Here is a 19608-nt window from a genome sequence, read left to right as displayed (position 1 = left end):
GGAGGGTAAATGACCACGTCGTCTCTCCGGTGGCCCAACTGTAATTTTGAATTTCTTATTCCTTTTTCCTTTTGTCTTTTCACGCCTCATATTTGCATTTCCGTGCAGCCAAACTGGTTACGATTTACGAATAACATTCCAATCTCAATTGGAGTTTTTTTTTTTTTTTTTTTTTTTTTTTGTGATTTGTAAGGTGTCAATTAGGAAAGAAATGTGGGAGAGAAAAGTAAATAAATCAATTGATCTGACGCACAAAGAAAAAAAGCAACGCAGTTAACGCGTCAATCGACACGTACAATGCTGTTGTATGTGTGTGAAACACGCACAATGGGAGTAGCATTTTACCTTCTCTCATTCGGGAGTGCGGGACTCACAAAAAATTTAGGTCTTGCATGAGTCTCTCACCATTATCTTTCTTCCCCATAGATCTAAAAATTGCAAAAATCTCTTCAAAAGTCATAGATGGTGACGGTGTGCGTTTGAATGAGACTTGAATAAATTATGATATGGACATAAATTGTAATTCGGTGAAAAGATAATAAAATATAAATAAAGTAGGAATTCAAATTACATTATTATTATGAATATAATAATTATTGAGAATGAAAATAGAATACGTGGTATTTTGGAAGAATAAATACTAAAATATCATTATTATTATTTATGGGAATTATACCCTGCGTATACGGTGATCTACAGTCGGGCAAGACCACGTGAACTACGCCTGGTTGATTGTTTCGCCCGGTGAGCAGCATGCTCCAGCCTCTACCCGGTCACCTGGTTAGAGGGCTTACGCCGCTTCACTCAACAGTTGACCAAGGTAAGACCGGTAACCGGGAAGGAAGACCGGGCAGCTCCACGGCTCGACTCGACCAGGTTGGGGACACAGCTATCGTTAGAGGCTGCCTGCCACGTGTTCGACTGCATGCCTGCCCCCGCGAGGCCCGGTGCATGGATGCCACGTGCCCGTCATGCTGGAAGACCGGACGCTGCTCCCTATGCCCTCTATAAATACCTCATTTATTACCTTAGGGAGGACTTTTCACCTACTAGACACACTGTAATTAAGAGGTTCCCGGTCACGTTATTAGACCGATCAACATGCTATTCTACTGTACAGAACTACGGTGATTTAATCTACATCAATTATGTAATAATAATAATAATTGACAGAATAATGGTGTTGGCACCCGACCGGATCATCAACAGGCATTTGACCCGGCACCACATGGAAACTCGACGGGCAGAATACCAATGAGTGGTAACTTTACTGTCATTTATTGTCACCATTGAAGAAGAGATAATTAAAGGTCTCAACTCCCCATTTATGTCCCACCATGTTGTTACCGTTAGGACCCAGTATAAGTAGAACTCCCATCAGCTAGCAGGGGACACGCTCAATATTATGTACTAAGAGCATCCACACTTGTGCATATTAGGGAAAGATTTCAGTATTAATTCTTCTCAAAGGGGATAATAACAAATGTGGGGTGGGGATAATTGTGGAGATATTTATCTTGCAAAATTGGGGAGAATGCAGAAAAAGAAGAAAGAGAAAGAAAAGAAAAGAGGAGCTGCTGTGCGCGTTTCGCGCACAGCAGCTCGCCCACACGGGCGCGTGACAAGCACGCGCCCGAGGGCGCGTCAGGCGCGCCGAACGGCGCACCTGACAGTTTCTTTTTATTTTATTTTATTTTTCGTTTGTTTTTTAATTTTAGTTTTTTTATTTTTTTTTCTCCCTTCCCCACATTCTCTCTCCTAATCACTCTTACATTATCCCCATATTCTTCCCAACTAATGTGGATGCTCTAAGACACGCTCATTATCTTGTACTCAAACCTATTGCAACACAAATTACATTGTCTCAGTTACATAATAATATTATCCGGTAACATATTTACCGTCAATAATAATCAAGGGTAAAGAAATCTTTTTCTTCATTTTCAATTGAATTGTCAATTCGTATGGAGAGGGTATGACTTTCAATTTCACAAAATAAATGAATTGCAATTATGTGGAATTGTAACTCCATCTAACCAAACACTGTAATTTATATTGCCCTGAAAACATTACAAATTTACAATTAAATTGCAACTACACTATAACAAACAACCCATTATGGAAGATGATTTTTTTTTTCTTATTACTCCCTCCGTCTCATTCTATTTGTCTAGCTTCATTAACGAGTTTTAATTTAAGTTATTTTTAATTCAATTTTCATGATATTATATTTAGTATTAGTATATACAATTTATATATCTATAAACTACATTAAAAACTAATATTAAACAAAAAAAAATCAATTTTAAAAATAATAAAAATAGATTTTGAATTCCTAACACGTATGAACTAAGTTGTATGTATAATAGACACAATTGGAAATACCATTATGGTAAATTGCTTAGAGCAGTCCCATTTGTAGATTTTAGGGATCTTCTCAGATATAAAAACTTAAATGAAGTTTTTTTACGAATAGCAACCACGTATGTGTTTTTTTTTTTAAATAAAAAATCAAAGGTTGAGGTTGAAAACTGATGGGAGATGTTTTTTTTTTTTTTTCTCAAATAATATTAATTTTCTGCAACTCTGCAATTGAAACACTTTTGTGGGGTCCACATTTTCAGAAATGAAAACAAAGCTTGTGGGTTGTCTTCGCGTGCTGGAGAGGGCAAGCGCCCAACCGAGTGCGTTACCTACTTAGTTTTTTTTTTTTTGTTTTTTGTTTTTTTTTTTTTAAATGATTTCGTGTTAGATTCTTTTTTTTTTTTTTCCTTTTTTTATATTTCTCCTTTTTTTTTCCCTCCCTCTTCTCATTCCTAGATGGCACCTAAATACTCACAAAACAAAACAAAACAAAACAAAAAAAAAACTAGACTATTATTGTGGTTGATTTTATTGGGCTAGCATGACATCCTTTAACTAGGTAATAAAATCGACATGTCACGTGCATTTTGTTGATGTGATGGTTAGTGAAACGGTGACAAAATTGACAATTGTCAATGATGCTGCCTGACCCTTTTAATTAGTTTCCCAACTAAGCGTGCTTGTGAAAAATTCACTAACTTAGGGCTTGTTTGGTTTGCGAACAAATATTTTAAGGGAAGTGGAATTGAAATTTAATGGAAAAACAATTACTAAGAAGATGAATTTCATTGTTTGGTTGGTGAAAAATGAATTACTGGGAATACTAAAATTCTATTGTTTGGTTAGATTTGAAATTGTAAGGAATAACGAGTATAAAGACCTATATGCCCCTACAAATTAATAAGAGTAATATAGTTAAGAAAGAAACCAAGGGTAAAATAGTTAAACTCTATCACATTTTCTTCCCATCTTCCATTGAAAACAAAATATTGGTCAAATCAAGGATTTTATTTTCCTCAAATTTGATGAATTCATTTTCCATTGAAAAATGAATTCCATGAACCAAACACCAAAAAAAATAATATTTTCCTCCACTTTAAGAAAAATATTTTCTTTTGGAAAATATTTTCCATGAACTAAACATCCCCTTAGTAATTAAGCTATCGAGACAATAATAATGCCTTATAAGTTATAACCACATCAATATATAATAATCTTTATTATTTTCCCATTAAATTGATGAGCAAGCTCTAATATTTAACTAACTATGTCATCAAGATATTATATTTGCAAATGAGATGATAATTGATCGATCAAATGAGGAGACTTTCATAATTAGGAGTATTTTTTTTAAACATTCATTTATGTATTTATAGTAAGTATAGTTACTTTAACAAACTAATTAATTGGTTGTTTCTATTGAATATAACAATTACTTTTTTTTTTTTTTAATTTCCATATCCATTATTCTTTTTCCTTTTTTTTTTTTTATGTTGAAATGCTCATAATTTTTTATAAGGTAGTATTTGTTTTATATTTTCAGAATGCCATTAATTACATGGTAGTTGGCATGTAGATTCCTTCTTTAAAGACGTCAATAGTAGCTCTGGTGGTGACAAATGAATTAAGAGAGCTTTTGGCTTTTTACTAACTGACGTGATATTGCGTGGTAAAAATAAAAATAAAAATACAAATGGCATTAGTTTTTTTTTTTTTTTTTTTTTTTTTTTTTTATGGGAAAAATGGCATTAGTATTAATCAAATATGATTGTATTGCTCATGACTTTATTTCAATTTGTAGTTTTAGGGAGGAATAAAAAAAAAAAACATTGAATACCTATTTTAATAAAAAGTATTGGTATTGGACACTTAATTTTACACATTGCACATAGAAAATACTAGTAATATTATAATTGTATTCATTTTTTAAAAAATGGTCCATAAAGAAAATCACCAAAATATCTTGTTAATCGAATTGTCGTAACTCATAATATTCACTTTATTGTGTGATAATAATATTTAGTTAATAATTAAAAATTTTAAACATGAAACGAGGTCAATCACTTCAAAAATATATTGTAGTATGATGAATATTTTTTTTTTTTGTTATAATGAAGGTTTTAAGCTTGAAGTATATTAAGTTGAATACATACTATTAATATGTTAGAGAGTATAAAAATAGTTAACGAATATAAAATATTATAGAGTTAATTTAATTTTTGATTTTGAATTTATAGGTGACAGTTCACTTTTAAGTCATTTGTTTTTTTTTTTCTTTGATATACTCAGAGTTTTCATCGTCGGACACAAGGACTAATCTCTCCGTCAGACACAGTGACTAATCCCCTCGTTAGATTACCTTTGGTTAAGGATGGATGAGTCAGTTATACTCAATCATACCCTCAAGGTTTAAGTTATTTTTTATTAGAACATAAACTTTTAATATTAGATAGATGCACATGATTTGTTCTCACGTTCTCACATAAACACATGTTCTCACTGGAACCCTGCCCTATATATATATATATATATATATATATATATATATATATATATATATAATGTGCATATTGTGTGTATATATAGTATGTATAATGTGTGTGTGTGTGTATATATATATATATATATATATATATATATATATATATGTATACTTCACAATATGTATATAGTGTACACTTAACATTATACAGTGTATTAAAAATATCAAATAATTAAAATGTTAAAATATACAATTTTTATTACTTTCATACTCATTTTATGGAAAATGAACTAAACACACAAAGACAGTTTTCCGTTGTATAGCCAAACATCGAAAATTAAAATATTTTCGAGAAAATGACTCATTTTTCGGAAAACATTTTCCAGAAGTCATTTTCCGAGTTTCCAAATAGAGCATTAGTGTTATTGTAGCATGAAAATTTTTGGTCATTTATTAACAAAACAATTTAAATATTGTTAAATAAAAGGACATTTTTGGTCATTTATATTGGATTTCTACTTTCCCTTCTTGTATTGCTTCTTTATTATAATAAATCTTTTGAAGGCGAGTTTTAAAAAAAAAAAAAATAAAAGGACATTTTAATTTATACTTATGCTTTTTAAAAAATAAACATAAAATATAGCAGTTCAACCTACTTTATATAAAAAATATTAAAATGTCTTTGCATTTTAAGACATTTCATTAACGGGGAACTAAAAAGGGTAATGTCACAAGAATGTTAAGACCAAATAAAGATACGGAGTATTTAATAAAAAAAAAGCTAGAAATAGAATTTCTAGAGTAGAACCAAAAATGGAATTACATTTTCCAAGAAATAAAAAGAAAAAGAAAATTTCGTAAGAACACATTATTCGAAAATCGAAACTAGTCTACATAGTAGACTTGGGATCATTACAATAGTCTATACTCTATAGACACCCTCTCAAGTCCCCTCTTCCCTCCAGTCCACGGAACACACTCCGCTCCATTTCGGACTCCGAGCATTCTCCAGCCGAGGTAGAGACGTGCGCTGCGGAGAGAGCGTCTGCATTTATTCGTGTCTTTTTTCTTATCCGCGATTTCTCCGTCCTTCAAAACCCTAACAAAGCGAAACAATCGGCCTGCACCAATCATCGCAAATAAGGTTAGAGATGTATTCATCTTATTATGCTATTAATTAAAGGCCGTCTGCAGTTTTGCATTTGTGAAATTTTATATGCATGTATGTGCATTGCTGTTTTTGTTATGCATTGCTGTTTTTGTTATGCATTGCTGTTTTAATTGCTCTGAGGTTGCTTCAGTTTCATTCCTGCATTTGAAATGGATGTATATGATGGTTGTTTTTGTGTTTATTTTAATTGCTTGGCGGGATTGTATGGAGTGTTCAATAATGCTTGTTCGTTTAAAAATTGATGTTATCTGTTTTATTAGGATTAAACTTTGTGATTATTATTGGGATTTTATTCATGTATTTGGATTTCTGCCATATCCATTGTGGGCCTTGGTATTGGAAGTTGCATGCCTTTATTAGTCAAGGAATAATTTTTGTTTCTCTATGCTGTCAAAGTAAAGGCTGGTATATTTTTCAAGCAATGCTAGTGATGCCAAGTTGTGTTTTACTTTTAGAGGTCAGGAAGTTTTGGGAATAGATGCTTCCTATTTTTTAACATTTTTTTTTTTTTTTTTGTTGCCTTCTTTTCTTCTAGTCACTGTTGTGGGAATAGATATTGCTTTTGCATTGTTGGGATACCGGATATGGGGAGTTTTTCCAATTTTTATTTATGTCTTTCATTGTTTGAGAAATTACTTCCAATCATCACCCAGACAAAAGGATTCGTTCCATTAAATCAAAACAAAATTATGCTATTTGCACCATGGCCTTCAGGGAATCTAATGTGTTCCACTAAAGTTGATTATTGTGTTTTGTCTGTGTGCTATTATGCCTGTGATTCATTCAAGTAAGATGCTTATCAACTTGATCTGCTAAATTATTCAGGTAGCATTTCTGATCAAAAGATGGGAACAACTGATCACGGTGATGAAAGTGGTTCTGCGCCTTTGCTGGCCTCACCACCAATTGTACATTCAAATACAGGGCCAGAACAAGTTGACCAACCTAAACGGTCTATTATGACAAGGCCTGGGTTTGGGACTTCTGGACGACGCATCAATTTGCTTGCAAACCATTTTAAAGTTTCTCTGAAGTGCCCTGATGAAATATTTTACCAGTATAGTGTAGGAATATAATTTACACCATATTTTTCCCTAATTTGAGGTGTCATGCTAGTTGTTGAAACTTACCATAAAATGTTTTAACAGGTTACAATTAGTTTTGATGACAAGAGTGCTGTTAACAGCAGAGGAATTGGGAGAAAAATCATGGATAAACTTTATCAGACATATTCTTCTGAATTTTCTGGGAAGAGGTTTGCTTTTGATGGAGAAAAATGTTTGTATGCAGTGGGACCCCTACCACAGAACAACATGAAGTATACTGTAGTTCTTGAAGAGTCTATTGCTAAACAGTAAAATTCTTTCACCGTCTCCGTTACTAGTATTGCTGGCTTGCTGCACCTCTTTATATTTACCTTATTCACTTATTATGGTCTTATATGTGGACCAGTGGATGCCCTGATGAGTCGGTTAAAAGGTTGAAGTGCTCTTTACAACCAAAAATTTTCATAGTGGAGATCAGTTATGCTGCTAAGATACCTTTGAGGTCTGTATGTCTTGCCCTTCAAGGAGCTGATTCTGAACACGTTCAAGATGCACTCAGGGTCCTTGACATTATACTGCGACAACAAGCAGCAAATAGGTAGCAATATATTTCTTCATATCATGTGCAACAAATGTTTCAGCTAAAACTTATGTAGCTATAAATGCTTGCCACAGAGGGTGCCTTTTGGTTGGGCAATCCTTCTTTCATGATGACTCAAGAAATTTCACTGAAATTGGAGGGGGTGTAAGTGGTTGTTGGGGATTCCATTCTAGCTTTCACCCAACTCATGGTGGCTTGTCCCTCAATATGGGTATCCCCTGAACAAACTTTAACTGATGCATATCATTCTTCAAAATAAGCAAATTAAATGCTACTCAATTCATTGTTGCAGATGTCTCTACCACTCTGATACTGACACCGGGACCTGTAGTTGATTTTTTGCTTGCAAATCAGGGTGTAAAGGAACGTCGGTATATTGACATTGACTGGGCAAGAGTAAGCAATAGTAGACCTTAGTATTATTTCCTCCTATATTCTAAATTTAATTACACTGCAACTTTTACAGGCAAAAAAAATGTTAAAAAATATGAGGGTTAAAGCTACGCATAGCAACAGGGAATTTAAAATCACAGGCTTAAGTGAGCTGCCTTGCAATAAGCAATTGTAAGTTCTTGATGTCTTGCACCACATTTACTTTATGCTATCTACAGATGAACAGATTATGGTTTTGATGTATGTCTTTTAAAGTTTTTCAATGAAAGTGAAAAATGGTGGTGGTTCACATGATTGTGGGGAGGTGATGGAGATTACTGTTTCTGACTACTTCACTAAGCACCGTAATATAGAACTCACATATTCTGCATTTATGCCATGCCTTGATGTTGGAAAGCCAAAAAAGCCAATCTACCTGCCATTGGAGGTGTGCAGAATTCATTATCTTTATACTTCTGATGTTTACTTCAGTGCTTTCAGTATGCGTTCTGCCTTAAATGGTCTGAAAGTTCTTTCTTTCCTGAATTATAGCTATGCTCCTTGGTGTCTCTTCAAAGATACACAAAGGCACTATCTTCATTGCAAAGAGCGTCTTTAGTTGAAAAATCAAGGCAGAAGCCTATCGCAAGAATTCAAGTTGTAACTGATGTAAGTAGTTGCATCACTTATTTCTCATTGTTTTCCCCTTGGTTTATGCCTTGATTAAACTTGCAGGCAGTGAAAAACTATTGCTATGATGATGATCCACTTCTCGCTGCTTGTGGAATTTCAACTGAAAAGCAGCTTATGCAAGTTGAGGGCCGGGTCCTTGATGCACCAAAGGTAGTTTCTACGTTTACTTTAAGATTCAGTCAGTGATTATAATTATTATATTTTTAACTTGTAAATAGACTTGGATAGTATTCTTTTATGATTTGTAGTTAAAGGTTGGTAATGGTGAAGATTGCATTCCTCGTAATGGCAGGTGGAACTTCAACAATAAGGTATTTTAATATATGTAAAATTTGAAAGGGATCTAGAAATACACCCCCCCACCCCCCCCCAACCCCCCCCCCACACACACACACCAAAGGGATAAAAAAAAAGAAAAAAGAAGAGGGGGTGAACAAAGAAAACTATCCTTGCAGATTCCAAGTTGATTTCTTTTATATATACATATATATAGCAAGTTTTGAAACCTTCACGGATTGAGCGCTGGGCAGTGGTCAACTTCTCTGCACGTTGTGATACAAGTCATCTTTCAAGGGAGCTGATTAGCTGTGCAAGGAACAAAGGCATTGTATGTACCTTGATTTTCTATTTTCAAAATTGTGGATTTCCACTAAAAAATCCCCGTTAATTTATTTGACATGGTTTGCATGTCAGCATATGGAACGGCCACACACTCTTGTTGAGGAAGATCCCCAGTATCGACGATCTGGTCCTATAGTTCGGGTGGAAAAGATGTTTGAACTGATAATGTCCAAGCTCCCTGCCCCTCCTCAGCTTCTTCTTTGTGTCTTGCCAGAGCGCAAAAATTCAGATATATATGGTAATAGAATCTTTCTTTTTGTTCCTTTTTTTTTTTTTTTTTTTTTTTTGGCAGAGCAAAATGTCAAACATTTCCTCTCAATAATGTCTAGGACCTTGGAAGAAAAAATGCTTGACAGATGTTGGTATTGTCACGCAATGTGTTTCCCCAACAAAGATTAATGACCATTACCTTACAAATGTTCTTCTCAAAATCAATACTAAGGTAATTTGTTAATCAATGATCAGCATTTTAATAACCCTTGCATACAATGAACAGAAACTGTAACTTTCTTTGCTATTTGTAACTTTACTTAATATAACATCATTTTTTGAAAAGCTTGGAGGGACCAATTCGTTGTTGGCAATAGAGCAAATGCCCGCTATACCTATAGTTCAGGACACTCCAACGATGATTTTGGGCATGGATGTGTCTCATGGATCTCCCGGACAATCAGATGCTCCATCCATTGCTGCGGTTGTTCCTCTATATCTCTTTTATGCAAGTATATTGGCAATTAGATACAGTTCATACTAATTTCTTGTCCATTTCTGGTCTGCCAGGTGGTTGGATCTCAATATTGGCCATTGATATCAAAATACAGGGCAGCTGTTAGAACTCAATCTCCAAAGGTAGAAATGATAGAATCTTTATTCAAGCCTTTAGCAAATGGCGAGGATGATGGTATCATGAGGTACTATATCAATTTGAAATCATCTTGAGCTATGCCACGTAAATCAATTTACTTATCAAGATTTGTATAGCAACCTTATGAATAAATGCATATGCACTGTGCTACAGAGAGATGCTTTTGGAATTTTATCAAACAAACAATGGGCGTAAACCAGCCCACATCATTGTTTTCAGGTATTCCATATTTATGATAATCTGTTTGGTTGCTTAAGATGAAAGAAAGTCATATCAGTGCTCATCCATCCCAAAGTTTTCCAGGAAAATCGACAGATTGAGTGCAATTGCATTTAATTGTTGTGTTCACTTGTTGCACCATGTTCTAAGCTTTATTCACAATCAGACTGTTACAATGATAACACCAGATATGCTTTAACTTGGTACAAAAAATCTCTCTCAGGGATGGTGTTAGTGAATCACAATTTAGTCAAGTTCTAAACATAGAGCTGGATCAGATGATCAAGGTAATCTGTTTTTTTTTTTTTTTTTTTTTTTTTTTTTTTTTTTTCTCCTGCATATGTTATCAATGGCATTGCATGGTGAATTCTGGAAACATTAGAATTTTGTTTTAGCATCATAAACAACTTTAAATTAGATTTTGTTTGGTTGAATTATCTTCCCTCTCCTAAACAAGCAAAGACTTAGCCTTGGATTTTGACCCAGTAGTTTTGCACCTATCTTATCTGCTGGAATGCTGGGAATGCAAGCTGTTGTTTTGTTTTCTAAGTGAAACTCTTGTTAGCCTCTCTGCAAGCAGGTGCTTTCTAGTATCATCTCATAACACTAATCTTGATATGGGGAATGCCAAACCTTTTCACCTACAGGCCTACCAGCATCTAGGTGAGGTTAAAGTTCCCAAATTTACTGTAATTGTGGTCCAGAAGAAACACCACACAAGGGTATTTCAAGCTGGTGCCCCAGAAAATGTTCCGGCAGGTCTGTATTTCTTACTATCATGCTACTTTCTAATTGATACTGCCTGTGCTGAGGTTTGCTCTCTCCTCAGGTACAGTTGTCGACACAAAAGTAGTGCATCCAAGAAGCTATGACTTTTACATGTGTGCTCATGCAGGGGTGATTGTAAGTTTTAGCAGTGTTTTCTAAATTCTAACTAGGGTTTACTAGTTAATAGGATTGGTTCCATTAACTTTTCTGAATCTTGAGCATGTGAGGGTGTCGGTATTTGTTTTCTTCTTTTGACAATGCATTTGGTTCTAGAATAGGCATACAGATCAATAAATGCTAGAATAGTATTTGTATGGAATTGTTATCCTAGACTTTATATCCTCTTTGCCTAATCATTCAAATTTCCTTAGTGAAGCTGAAAATCTATATTTGTTTCGAATAGGGGACTACTCGACCTGCCCATTACCATGTCTTGTGTGATGAAATTGGCTTCTCTCCTGATGGCTTGCAAAACCTAGTCCATTCACTATCATATGTGTAAGCCTTCTAACTAGTAAACTTTTTGTCCCAACCTGTACACTGTACTCATTGACTATCATTCCCTGCCTCAAATTTTCAGGTGTCAAAGGGGCTCTGCAGCCATATCAATAGGTATGTTAACTTGCCCTCAACTACTAGTCTACTTTTATGCAAATTATTGCAATGCTTGCTCTGTGACATGAATTCAGCTATAGAATCAGAAAAAAAAAAGGTCCTCCTCGGCTCTTCATCTCACTGCTTTGTTTGTGCAGTTGCACCTGTCTATTATGCCCACTTAGCCGCCCGCCAGGTGGGACAGTTTGTCAAGTTTGAGGATCCCTCCGAAACTTCTTCCGAACAGAAGAGCATCACTACAGTCCCGGAGCTGCCCAGGTTGCACGAGGAGGTTGACAACTCCATGTTCTTCTGCTGAATTGACAATAACATTGTCTTTGTTGTTCTGTTGATGAAAGCTGTAGATACCCAAGCAAGATTATAGCATCCGGAAGGGTAACAAAGTGTTTTTGCCCGGCATGTAGTCATAGGAATTAGGAAAGTAAATTTAATGTGCTATATAGTATGAGTAGATAGATTTAAGGTCTAACTTCTGACAATCCATTTCTACATGAATGGACCAGAATCTTTTTTATGGCGCAATTGGCTAGTTTTGCTTCTACTTAGCCTGTGATACCTCAGAACTGATTCTGTAATGCAATCTATTTATGGTTATTGGGATGATAAGATTGTTTGTACATATATAGAAATGCTAAAGAAGATACAGGTAGAATACAGATACTTAGATACAATCTTTGTTTAATACAGATTGTATCAATCATAGGTTCAAAGCTCCAGTACTAATCTACAGCTAGATCAAATCTAAACAACCCAGTGGAAAATGAAAAATAAAAAGAGATGGAAAGTAGAAAATTTGGGAAGAGGAAAATGAGAATAATATCTTTTTTCATCATCATCAAGAATGTAAGATAAATTAGGGATAGCATCACCGTCGATAGAATCAAAGGTGTAGGGCGGTGACCTTTAACTCGTCGGCGACGAAGTCGTCCAAGGGAGGAGGAGGCAGGTTGAGATCGAAGGACAGGGGCTGTTTGGGGAAGAATGACGACGTGGTTTGATCCTGATCGTCCACCACGGATGATGACGAATCGCAATCGCTGTGGCAATCGTCTGGTAGCGGAGGAACCGGAACCTTGGGACGCGGCGGCGGCTGTTTATTACGATCGGAGGGCGGGCGAGGTCCGCTGGAGGACTCCACCGTGCTGCTGAGGCTGCTGCTTGCCGGCCGAGAATAGGGAAAGCGTTGGAAGTGAGTCTCGCCGGGGAGTGCAACCGGAGGAATAATCGAATGGCTATGATTATTATTGTTATCGTTATCGCGACGATCGGTGAAGCCGAAATTGGTTTTGGCTTTAGGGCCGTGGAAGGCGCGCGCGGCGGTGTCGTAGGCGTGCGCGGCTTCCTCGGCGGTGTTGAAGGTACCGAGCCAAACCCGGGCTTTCTTCACGGGGTCCCTTATCTCGGCTGCAAATCGCCCCCATGGCCGCTTTCGGACCCCACGGTAGCGAGGCGGATCGGCGGCGATATTGGCAACTGGCTGTTGTATCGGTGTCGCCGGCGTTTTCCGGTGGCGCATGGCCTTGGGGAAAAAGAGGTGCGGAGATCTGCTACGTACGGCGGCGTTAGGGATTGATGGATCGCCTGAATAGGGGATTTTCAATCTTCTCGTTGTTGTGGTTCCATGGTTGAAGACCACGAAGTTGAATCTCTCTTGATCTGTTTTGTCTTTTTGCTTCGCAACGCAATTGTTTATTGATCACAGCAATGGAAGAAACACGCTTCATTTCCTGCCTGGTATAATCTTATTCTTTATTATTTTCATTTCTCATTATTCCCAATTAATTTATTTTAATTATTTACCTTTTTTTTTTTTGGGGTCATATTGATCAGGTTGTGGATAATGAGATCTAATATAGCTTAAATATTTTATATTTAAGTCTATCTAAAATACTTATAAATTCAAAATAATAAGAGAAATATGATTCTTGTATTAAAATGTCACAAATTTAATTATTATCAATATATTCTAGGTCAAGTCTGTTATATGAACGGCAAATACCTATTATATTGATTTATGTATATAGTTTTTTTTTTTTTTTTTTTTTTTTTTTTTTTTTTTTAAGCTAAACTTTCATAATTGAAACCTTTTAGTTGGTGCTAGTTCTTACCTTTATTTATTCATTTATATTATTAATAAAATTGAGTTTGGTTTGCAACTAAAAGAAATATGATACAGAGGAACTAAAACAAATGATTATTCATTACAATTGCAACATGTATAACTAAAACAATTTTAAAGTACAACATTCATGGAACATAACCTAAAAGAATAGGGAAATTTGTAAAATAATAAATGGGTTTGCAAAAAAATAATTAATTTTGGAAGAATACAATGGATGATGAAATTATTGTGTATTAATGTTTTTGTGTGGGTTGACGAAGCTAGCTAGCACTTGGGTAGATCCAGCGGTGGAGGAGGCAAGGTGGTTGATGGCGTCGGCCCATTCTCCACTTCTATGGCCGTTGCTAGACCCCAAGGTAAGTGTACATCCAAATGACAATGCATCAACCATATACCTACACCCATTCCAAACTATTTCAATTTTGATGCAACTAATAAATATAAAGAGTTTGTTAAGAAGTCTAGTGGCACCAAGTTACTTCACATATGGAAGGTTATAGGTTCGAATATTAATTAGTGGAGACGGTATTGACTCTTTTGTGTTTTAATAGGTTGGGAAAGTAGTTATGGACAGATACTGCGGACAGATACTGCATTGTAATAGAGTTCGTAGTACTAAAAAAACAAACAATTTGTTAGTCTTTTGTGTAACAATCAATACGAGTGTTTGATTAATTTGCTTTTTGTAACAACTTATTTCTAAAAAATGCTAAAATTCAAAAAGATGCTCAAAGCAGCATTTTTGATAAGTTTTTTGAAAAAGTTATTTTACGTGCAGCTAACAACTAATTTACCAAACACTTTTATACAATCAACTACTGTTATCAACTAGTCTAACTCACTAACCCAATCAACTAAAAATTATTTACCATACATCCCCTTAATAGTAAAATTGTTGTTGGGATATAGATAGAAAATTGTTCACTGCTGGAAATTATGGAATTTCCGACCACCTGAAAGTGATAGTAAATCAAGTCGAAAGTCTTGTTCCGATCACTTTTGATATCCGGAAAAACCTTTGTTGCTATTTCCGACCATTTTTTGCTTTTGATTTGATTTAAGATCACTTTCAAGTGGTCGAAAATTTCATAATTTCCAACCGTGGTTGTTTTTGTTTATTTATGTCAAAAAGTTGTTTATGTCGGAAGGTAAATAAGTTTTTGTTTCTTGTCTTCTGGCACCAAGTTTTTATCATAGTTACCTAGGGTTATATAATTTTTTCCTTAATTATTAGATTTCTAACTATGGGATAGTCATAAATTAAGAGATATGATAGACCTAATTAGCTATTAAATATTTTAATGATTTTAATGAGTGGTCAATGTTATTGTCAACTTTTGACATGTGTTCCATACTAGCACCAAGTACTTTTCAAATCCCAAAATGGTAGAAAAGACATTTTTCAACTACAAATTCTAAGTTTATAATGATCTTTTGGTGATTGAAAATCAAGAATTTTTATTTTAGTGAGAACCAACTTATTAGTTTTCTTCTTTTAAATCAATTCGTTATTGCGAATTATCATGTAGTGTGATGACATCCTAGTTATTAAGTTAGAATTGAATTTTAATGATGAGACTCAGATTCTTTAGACTGAAATTATTTAAAAAAGTATAGAATAAATACTACATTGTAAAAGTTCACAAGTATTTCAAAATAAAATCAATCAGCTATTAATAATGATGTAAAAAACAAAAGAGATCGAAATTACCAGGGTTATTTGCGCGGAATCTGACGACGGCCCACCCACCGACGGGGACAGCAATGGTGTTGCGCTCTTGAGGGTTGACGAGATTGAACTTTTTCCGGTCAACGGATGGGTTATAGTTCCCAAATCCTTGAGCCAAAACGTAGAAATTGAAGCCATGCAAGTGAATGGGGTGATTCTCGACGGCAACTAAGGCGGTGTTCTGAAACACCATCTCAACCGTCGCATTGTACTTCACTTTCTTAACCTTGGTCGACTTCGTAGTCGTGATCAACGCCGACGTATTCAACCTCCGACTGGAGTTCGTGTAGTCGAACTTCACCGGCGGCCGGTCGGGGAAGTCGGCGGTGTAGATCCCGTCGACGTTGAAGAAAAACGCCTCTAACATTGACAGCTTCGTCGGAAGCTGAAACGACGCGTTGTTCATACTCGCCGCGAATCGCTGCCCGTTCGGCCCGCCGCAGCTCCGGTTCCCGGGTCGGTCACACGCCACTAACCCTAACCCGACTGTGATGAACATCCGCTCGTCCACGTGGCGCGGGGGAGATGACCAAAACGGGCTGCTCACCAGCCCCGTTAGGTTGCTATAGAATCTGTGAGCCGTCGGCGTGTCGTTGAAGGCCGGGAGTACCGGCATCGCCGGCCGCGCCGACGAGCTAGCGCCGTCGTACTCGACGATTCCGGTGGTGGTGGTGTTATCAAACGGCACATTGGGCGCGCTAGCGTAAGGATTGGCCGCCATGTAGTACCGCGCGGGGGACTGGTCGGCGGTGAGGAGAACGTCGGTGGTCTGTCCCGGAGATACGACGACGACGTCGGTGACGTATGGATCAGTGTAAGAAGCGTCCACCGCCACCACTTTCATGGCGTGGCCGGCGATCTTAAAGAACAGTTGGTTATTGAGCGCAGCGTTGACAATACGGAGAAGGTACGTTTTCCCCTGTTTCACCTTCAACTTGTACGTATCTTAAAAAAAAAAAAAAATTTAATTTCATAAAATTGAGCTGAATAATGTTAATGAATATTCATATTATTACGATCGTCGATCTTACGATTAGCAGAGCAATTGTAGAGATCTCCGGGGCGGCCATTAATGGTGTAAGCGTCAGAGTTTCTAGGAGCGCTGCCGTTAGCCAGGGCTTGGTTCTCCACGTCAACGACGTTGGCGTTCCACCATTCTCCTACAATTAATTCACAATATTCAATGGTTAATTAAGTTTAAATCTAAATCACCTTACTCGTTGACTCGGCAGATAAATGTTAGTGCACACAATAGATCTATCTATTTTGTGCATAATCTTCACATTACTGTCACTAAAGTTTGAATTTTATCTCTTTTCCAAATATACTTACTGAATAATTGAATTAAGCTCATGAGGGCAACAATCTTTTTAATAGAGTTTTTGTCACTTTATGGTCGAACAAATTTGTATTATTTGACTATTGGATCACAATTACTTTTGACTTTTCAAACTTTTCATCTTTTGGATGATAAAATTGATGAAATTTCACAGAATTTTGTTTATGACTCGCGTGCGATTAAAGTTTATAGGCAAATATTTCACTTTCTACACAAGTATATTATGTGACAAAACACTTTTGCCTGTAAACTTTAATCACTCGTACATGTGAGTATGTGACCGTTGTATTTTATTAGTTTTCTCATCATTAGAAATGCCAAATTTTATAAATCAAAACTCGTGCACTTGTAAAAACAATTTTCATAATTGTGCACTAATATTATAAATGACACCAAATTAGTAGGTTCAAAAACGACAATAATTCCTCCACTTTGACAATAAATATTGCGTGACAAATTATAGTTAATTGGCCGAAATTAACTATCAACTTTACGAGTTGTAATTAAAGAACAAGAACTAAATATAAATATTAGGTTACGAGTTGTGATTGATTGATTAATAAATACCTAGAAGGATTGGAACTTCTCTATAAGGTTTGGGAAATGGATATGAGTGGCCTTCTCGAGGTCGGATAATGAGTGCTCCATAAACAGTGGCCCGAAGCCACGAAACATGGGCATGCCACCAAAGAGTTCCTTCTTGTCTAGTTATCTTAAACTTGTAGGTATAGCTATGACCGGGCCGGATTGGGCACTGGGTCACAAAATCGGGCCCATCTGACCAACCACTCAAGATCTGAAACACCCCATGCCTGCAAATATAATTAAAAATCCACATTTCAATATCACATGCATATTCTATTCCACGATAACGACAGTTGTTGAAGTTTTTTAACTATAAATTAATCTTTAAAAACAACAAATATTTAATCTCACCAATGGATAGTGAGATTGTATGGCGATTTGTTGAAGACAGTGACGACAAGAGTGTCGCCCTCTCTCACTCGAAGCGTCGGGCCGGGCAGGCTGCCGTTCACCGCCGTGATCACCTGTCTCCGGCATAGCCTAGTCACGGTAAGGTTCTTCACCTGCAACAACATATATACAATACATTATGTTTATTATATTTCAACCATAATAATATCGACCTATTAGTCTTCTTAGTTTAATTTGAACTTGAACAGTTATGGACCACCTAAGCTAATTTATCCCCTTTGGTCTTTTGTCAGCTACGATCATAAGAGAACGTTTATTCAATGCACACTTTTAAATAGTGATGACAGGTTTTCCTTTTTACTAAAAAATAACAATTTAAAAAAAAAACCACTTTTTTTTTTTTTTTTCCATCACCCCTAAGGAAACTTAAAATTTTGACCACCCGAAACTCCAAAAGTGATCAGAGCCTAGGGTTTGTGGCTAGAAAATAGATTTCCAACCATTTGGAGAATCCGGAAAAATACTTGTTGTCCACCACCTAGAAAGTGATTGATAATTTTTAAAAAAAATTATATTTTCATCCATTCTTTGGAAAATTGTAATTAAAAATTATTTGAAATGGACAATTTTTTAAGTGAATCACTTAACAAATTAAAACAAAAATACCCAAAACATCATATATATAGTAAAGGATACCAAAATATTTATTTAGAAAACACACACTAAGTGTATACTATAGGTTGCCTATATATACGTACATGAAACGTATGTTCTACAACTGCAGCAGAGGCCAAGAAAGAAGCCAGAAGAAGAGCCACCGTGCATGCAAACAACAAAACTTGCGCCGCCTTCATTTTGCTGCTTTCTATACTTCAACTCAACAATCTTACTTTTCTGACCTATACATACACACACATATATATATAGATCAATAATAGAGGCTATACATGCAACTCAAGAAGAAGTTAAAGACGGCAAATTGAACCCTAATAATTATAATAATAATCTTGTGTATTCTATTGATGATTACCTATGCTTGCATTGCATGCATATATCTGATCTTCAGAGTTAACTCCAAATGGCGTGTATATATAGGCCGGGGTTATAAGGTGAGGATATTGTGCAGCTGGAATGGAAGACCAAACATTTTTCCGACGTTGCGTGCTGTGGAGGACTAGGTTTAATATAATTAAGAAGAATTGAAAATGTCAGTTTATTAGCAGAGTTCGTTATCGGACAGTTTGGGTTGGCCATCAAATTTCCCAGTTCTCGTTGAATAATACATACATTTATATATATAGTATCATCCATCCTATTCTATGGTATATTAATAGGCAAACAACTCCGGTTCACACTTATTCAATGATGAAAAGAGAATAATGGATTATATATGCATGGGTTTTCAATTAGGTCCCGAAGATAAATGTTGTTTAATTAATTCTCTCCTCTTAAATTTGATATTTAAGTTAAGTTGTTGACGAATTAACTATTTAGGGTAATTCTAATCAAATTGATCAGGTAATTGGTTTGGAAATCACATATGTTGGTTTTGTGACCTGGGTAACGTAGTCACTTGGCGGGTCAACATAGCCGATTGAATTGATTGTGAGCATATAGCCATTAATGTGCAATTCAACTATTAGCTTAGGCTTTTAGTTGAGATGG

The 19608-nt window shown here is 35.8% G+C and overlaps 3 protein-coding genes across 3 annotated transcripts; 1 reads left to right on the top strand and 2 right to left on the bottom strand.

Moving 5' to 3' along the window:
• Nucleotides 1-5733: 5733 nt before the first annotated feature.
• On the top strand, nt 5734-12302 carry LOC109156101 (protein argonaute 16). The gene is made up of 23 exons (XM_019303930.1): nt 5734-5990; nt 6843-7081; nt 7166-7371; nt 7470-7661; nt 7739-7875; nt 7957-8060; nt 8131-8228; nt 8313-8484; nt 8589-8705; nt 8772-8879; nt 8978-9040; nt 9223-9336; nt 9423-9588; nt 9680-9792; nt 9907-10044; nt 10131-10261; nt 10369-10434; nt 10658-10721; nt 11082-11193; nt 11264-11337; nt 11606-11700; nt 11783-11814; nt 11955-12302. The coding sequence occupies exons 2-23, from the start codon at nt 6863-6865 to the stop codon at nt 12113-12115; spliced, it is 2682 nt and encodes an 893-aa protein (XP_019159475.1). The 5' UTR covers nt 5734-5990; nt 6843-6862; the 3' UTR covers nt 12116-12302.
• A 112-nt stretch (nt 12303-12414) lies between these two features.
• On the bottom strand, nt 12415-13544 carry LOC109156102 (ethylene-responsive transcription factor 3-like). Its single transcript, XM_019303931.1, has one exon. The coding sequence runs from the start codon at nt 13331-13333 to the stop codon at nt 12698-12700; it is 636 nt and encodes a 211-aa protein (XP_019159476.1). The 5' UTR covers nt 13334-13544; the 3' UTR covers nt 12415-12697.
• Nucleotides 13545-13995: 451 nt separating this feature from the next.
• LOC109155600 (laccase-7-like) lies at nt 13996-19082 on the bottom strand. The gene is made up of 7 exons (XM_019303216.1): nt 18974-19082; nt 18702-18842; nt 17944-18095; nt 17575-17819; nt 16700-16828; nt 15651-16613; nt 13996-14334 (listed from the first exon to the last, which is right to left on the bottom strand). The coding sequence occupies exons 2-7, from the start codon at nt 18795-18797 to the stop codon at nt 14204-14206; spliced, it is 1716 nt and encodes a 571-aa protein (XP_019158761.1). The 5' UTR covers nt 18798-18842; nt 18974-19082; the 3' UTR covers nt 13996-14203.
• Nucleotides 19083-19608: the final 526 nt, after the last annotated feature.

Source organism: Ipomoea nil, unplaced genomic scaffold (genome assembly GCF_001879475.1).
Source record: "Ipomoea nil cultivar Tokyo-kokei standard unplaced genomic scaffold, Asagao_1.1 scaffold2704, whole genome shotgun sequence".
In the NCBI taxonomy this organism is placed as follows: Eukaryota; Viridiplantae; Streptophyta; class Magnoliopsida; order Solanales; family Convolvulaceae; genus Ipomoea; species Ipomoea nil.
The sequence above is the reverse complement of the archived record's forward strand: the minus strand, read 5'-3'. Positions and strand labels throughout refer to the sequence as shown.

What these genes read in the sequence shown, in the direction of transcription:
- LOC109155600 (XM_019303216.1), bottom strand. Translation starts at nt 18,797, where the DNA reads ATGAAGGCGGCGCAAGTTTTGTTGTTTGCATGCACGGTGGCTCTTCTT. An exon ending in AGAAGTTCCAATCCTTCTAG is followed by an intron (nt 16,829 to 17,574) that starts GTATTTATTAAT and finishes AATTAATTGTAG; the next exon opens with GAGAATGGTGGAACGCCAAC. An exon ending in ATTCCGCGCAAATAACCCTG is followed by an intron (nt 14,335 to 15,650) that starts GTAATTTCGATC and finishes GAATGGGTGTAG; the next exon opens with GTATATGGTTGATGCATTGT.
- LOC109156102 (XM_019303931.1), bottom strand. Translation starts at nt 13,333, where the DNA reads ATGCGCCACCGGAAAACGCCGGCGACACCGATACAACAGCCAGTTGCC.
- LOC109156101 (XM_019303930.1), top strand. Translation starts at nt 6,863, where the DNA reads ATGGGAACAACTGATCACGGTGATGAAAGTGGTTCTGCGCCTTTGCTG. An exon ending in CAAAAATTCAGATATATATG is followed by an intron (nt 9,589 to 9,679) that starts GTAATAGAATCT and finishes AATAATGTCTAG; the next exon opens with GACCTTGGAAGAAAAAATGC. An exon ending in CCCAGAAAATGTTCCGGCAG is followed by an intron (nt 11,194 to 11,263) that starts GTCTGTATTTCT and finishes CTCTCTCCTCAG; the next exon opens with GTACAGTTGTCGACACAAAA.